The sequence below is a fragment of the Anopheles aquasalis genome, chromosome 3 (assembly GCF_943734665.1).
Source record: "Anopheles aquasalis chromosome 3, idAnoAquaMG_Q_19, whole genome shotgun sequence".
NCBI lineage: Eukaryota > Metazoa > Arthropoda > Insecta > Diptera > Culicidae > Anopheles > Anopheles aquasalis.
The window spans coordinates 34,899,064-34,904,063 of record NC_064878.1 but is presented as its reverse complement, the minus strand read 5'-3'; the positions used below and the strand labels follow the sequence as shown (position 1 = coordinate 34,904,063).

General features: G+C 36.7%; 1 protein-coding gene across 17 annotated transcripts in view; it reads left to right on the top strand.

Moving 5' to 3' along the window:
* LOC126578603 (poly(rC)-binding protein 3) overlaps positions 1–5,000 on the top strand; it is a 57,530-nt gene that overhangs the window by 33,323 nt on the left and 19,207 nt on the right. For 15 of the 17 annotated variants that reach the window (XM_050241330.1, XM_050241331.1, XM_050241325.1 and 12 more), the window contains one exon: positions 474–605. The exons of the other annotated variants lie outside the window; for them this stretch is intronic. In XM_050241330.1, coding sequence (XP_050097287.1) covers positions 474–605 — 132 coding nt within the window. The remainder of the gene's footprint in view (positions 1–473; positions 606–5,000) is intronic. 17 annotated transcript variants of the gene reach the window in all.

The following is a 5,000-nucleotide window of genomic DNA, read 5'->3' as shown; positions in this document are numbered from 1 at the left end:
CAACATCAACTTCCTTATATTACCTTACTATTTAATAACAGATTGGTATACTTTTCAATTTTGAATTAATTTATTGCTCCTGTTTTAGCTTACTACATCTCCTTTTTTTAAATTGTACTGTTTTGTATATTCTGTATGATTAATCGAAAGGAATAATCTAGAGCTTTTTTAATTTTTTTAATAAATAAAAATATACAAAAGAACGTGTTAAGTGTTGATAGAAGAATAACAATATCAGTTACTCTTCATTGATTATGACAAATATCGACAGATTTTGCTCAATTCTTCTAGTTTCGAATCCCACTAATTTTGGTTCCGTTAAATTTTACATATGTTTTTTGGTTTTATGTGTTCTTCATGTTTCTACGTGTTCTTTCTTCTCAAACTCCTTTACCCGCGGGTCTATTCTTTTCTCTATCACTGTATTCTTTCTCTTTTTCAATTCAACTATTTCATGAATCTCGATCGCTTAGACCTGCACAGTTTTCCCACTAGCCATTTCTGGTGGCTTGCATGCGGGCATCTCCGGTTTAGCTGATCCATTACTAAAAGGAACACATCTACAGGGAGCGATACCTTCACATCATCTACAACCGATACCTGATGTGAGTTAAATTGTCTTTGATTGGATCTAGTGTTGCCTGGCAGTAATGCCCCAATCCGAAGAAAACTCCCCTTTCACCTTTAATCCAAGAACCTACATTTCCCTTTTATAGACAAACGATCATTGAAAGGATTTTTTTACAAAGAATATTTGTATATTCACTTTTTCAAATCATATGAGCAGCAATGAATGTTTACAATGCTGTTCCGAGAAATCCCCATTACGCAATTTTGAATGTTAGTGTTGTGTATTCGCTATACAACAATTCTAAATGATAGAATCTGTGAGAATGAGTTTAGGTGAATGTTCGATTGATTAAGATCTTAGTCCTAAATGCTTCTATTGGAAAAGAAATCTATCTAATTGACTACACCGACAGCATAATTTTGCTTGAGAAGTGGTTTCCGTAGTAATCATTCGTTTTACATTATTTTAGTGTCAAACTAGTTGTAATTTCCCTCCCATTAGTACACGGTCAATTACATTGGACTGCTATAATTCAAATACAGCTTCAATTGAAATACTTGTTTGACGGATAATATGATGCCGGTTGTAAAACCATATTCATTTTGTAGATTTCATTCCCTTTGAAACCAAGAAAGTAGCTTTAAGTTAAAAAACATTAAGTTGGCTCCTCTGTAAATTGTGTCCTTTTTAGTAATTTATAAGCGTTTATGATGAACACAGCTAAATTACTTGTGTATTCATTTACTAACACAAAATCTATTCCAAAAATATATGTTAAAAAAGATGTATACTCATTCATGTGCATATAACTGCCTATAATAATTAAGTTTGTTAATGTATTTGGTTATTTTATTGAGAAACTTATACCATAATTGTATAATGGACTCAATTATATATTATAATTATGAACGTGGACAAATCAAATGTAAACGAGTCTTTTTTACAGAATGTGTGAAGCCGGCGATACATGAAGCGTAAACTCTCGTATAAACTCAGAATGTAATGCCAAAAAGTTTACGCTTCGTGTGGCAGGCATAATCGCATAAAAGTTTATACCGAAAAGTCAACTGCAATTACATTCGTGCACCTGCAATTACACTATGCTATTACATCAATTACACGTGTTTTGGGCCACAAAAAATATAAATCGACGAGATAAGTTGATTTCTGAACATCTTCTTTAATATTTTAAGATGTTTTTACTGTATATTAGCGATTGTAGAACATTGAATCCATCATAACGCTACGCTTCATGTTGGTGCTGTGTTTACGCTTGCTTTTACGCTCGGATTTACGCTCCGCGGGCCTATAATCTTTTTGACATAAGTATAATCTTTTTGGCATTACACTCTGAGTTTATACGAGAGTTTACGCTTCGTGTATTCCTACCTTGATAGTTAAGTAATTGACTACATCAGCTTTCTAATTCCTTCCACGTACAAAGGTCATGCGGGAATTACGCTTATCAGCTTTCATTCCAGTATCATTGTTGAATCTTTTGTCTCATAAAATTGTCGTGAGAGGGCCAAATAGATGAATGTCACAGGGTGACAGGTCAGGGCTGTAAGGAGGTTTTTCCTATATTTTCCACCTCAGTTGATCCAATTTATCCGTAGTCAAGGCTGCTTTGTCATGGGGAAGAATCACTTGTTCTTATCGATAGTTCTCGTTTTTGGCCCCGATATGCAATTCTGATCTCACGCTAAACATTGCAATAATAGACCGCAGTAATTGTCCTATGGTCAATAATCCGTTCAATATTTTTAATAAAGCCACCTAACAGTGCACCTAGACGAGAGCGAGAATTGCCGAGAATGAGAAGAGAATGAGAATTGAGACTGTCAAATCCATACAAATCCGAACCGAGAATGCTTTCGCCCGTGTAAAAACTGAGAATACAGCGAGCCTGAGGCTCAGCTGAGCTACCTGTCAAACTATCTGTCATTGCCTGTTATTTTGACAGCAAACCGATTCTCGGGCCATTCTCAGCAAATTTGAGCAAATTCTTGAACCTGAGAATCGTTTCACCGTTTAGGTGCACTGTAACAGAGCTGATGTCCAGCGACCATGTAGGGCTGGTGCGAGAATTGCGGTTATAGCTCTCATTTTCCACACGATTAAGAACCGCCACGAATTGTTCCGGCAGTGTCTCTTCCTTAACTGGACAGTCAATCCCATCAATATTTTGGTCGGTTTCAAACCTTCTACGACGGGAAACTTAATGAAATACCTTGCGCGAATAACGGAGTACGTCTTGCCCCGAAATCTTTACTGTGGGCACAGATTCTACTGTTGGCTTATATTCTTTGTAGAGCGTCAGGGAGGTGATCCAGCGATCTTCTTAGACTCCTTACAAACAAACCTAAGAATAACTAACGTGGGAATGTTCTTCATTTTTGTGAGAGAAGCACGAAAAGTCTCGTTTATATTTGATTCACACGAATGCTTATGGTGAGAAAGTACAGGGTTACTGACATGAAGTGTTACCTATTCAAAACACTATAACTTTTTTGTTTGAAATGATTTTGTATTGATTTCAAAGACAACATTGTTTTAAAATAATTAAATTTTCAGAAACTATTCGCTTTAGCTCGATTCGACCACATTTGGCTCGACTATAGCCTTCTAACGTCCTGAAAAAAAATTGATGCTGCACGAATGTGATCTTGCGGTATTTTGGCTCGTTCTCGTACAATCGATTTCATTATCGCATCCATACTGGCTTATTTTTTAGTCTTCACCTTGCTCTCTAACTTGGACCAGATGGAATGGTCCATCGGATTTGCGTCTGGTGAAATCGAAATCCACTGTGTGGACGAAATGAAGTGTGGAACATAATTTTTTAACCATTCTTGGTTCTTACGAGCTTCATGAGACGATTCCGAGTCTTGTAGGAACGTCCATGGTCTGTGACCGAAATGATTACGTGTCCACGGCTCTAAAGCACCTTCTAAAACATATTATTGATAACATGTCGCTTTTTATTTGACTCCAGGATCGATAAAAACAGTTGAAGAGCGCCCATCAGCGGTCACAACGGTCCAAACCATTTATTGCGATGGGAAATTGCTACGAGTGGCCGTACTTAGGCTCAAATTCAAATATGACCCATCGATCAAGTAATCACGATCGTTTTTAAACGTTATGGATAGATTAATTTGAAAAATTTTCTCATCGGAGAACACAATGTTTAAAAATTCGCCACGTTCGTGCAAGCGCAACAACTCCTTTGCTCGTTCGCACCGAACTTTATTTTGCTACGGTGTAAGATTGTGTGCTTTTGAGAAGTTGTAAGGCTCATCCTTGAGTTCATTTTTCATTATAGGTTGCATAGGATCGAGCGAAATTTTCATATCTTTTGCGAGATTTTTATGGATTTCGTTGAATTCTGGCCTTCATTTTCCGAATCATTCCTGGCGATGTTGCGGTCCATAGCGTTTTGTAATTCTATCAGTACCTTTTTATCGATTTATTGAGCGATACACATTTTGTTCATTTTAAGGTGACTGAGCTCACGAATTATAGCTGAAGGTTGTGATTTCCCAGCTATATAAACGCCATCACAGCTATTATGTTTGAATTACATCACGATAAAAAAATCTACAAAACATAGACGCAAATGCTTTTGGTAGCTTGTAAACAATATATTAAACTATAACTAAAACAATTTTGGCGTCGATATTAGGAGCGGTTTGAAAGATACAGCACTGTGAATTTGGTAACACTTCATATCAGTAACCCTGTAATCCATTATGTTGGATTATTTGCGTCCACATTACAGACACGTTTTGGTTTGCTTTGTTCTGATGGAACAGGACAAAGCTTCTGTTGACCAATTTTGCCAATTTCTGGCCAATTGGCGCACAATATGGTAACATGCCATTTCTTGTTCATTTTTATTCCTTCCATTTGGCCAAGATTTCATATATGGAAACTAGACCATTTGGTTCTTTAGTGTCGATTGATCGTGAACAAAATCTCGAGTGAATTATTAATGCCAGCTTTGTGAAATAGTTTTAAAATGTTTTGTGGTCGACCCTTAGCTGCTGGGCGACGCTCTGACTACATACATGTCCGTTAACTCCCAGTTTTGTGATTTAGGTGCTTATTCTGTAACTTTCGATTACGATGGCCTCAGGCGTTCGATTCATTTGGTTCATTTTGTGTTCATTTGGTGTTCACGATCGCCTGCATGTCGAGTGCATTTTTGTGGTCGACAGCTGGCGTTCTGTTTACATCGAGCATCGAGCATCTGAAAAACAGTTATAGCGTCCTGATTGTGCATCAATAATTTCTTTCTGCTAATCGTATACTATTATTACAAAGGTTAAGTCGTTTTTATACCGAAAAAAACAAGTTAATTAACAGTTTTTTTACTTCAAACTGTCATTTTGAATTGTTTATTGTTTTCGAAACGTTTCGAAATTCG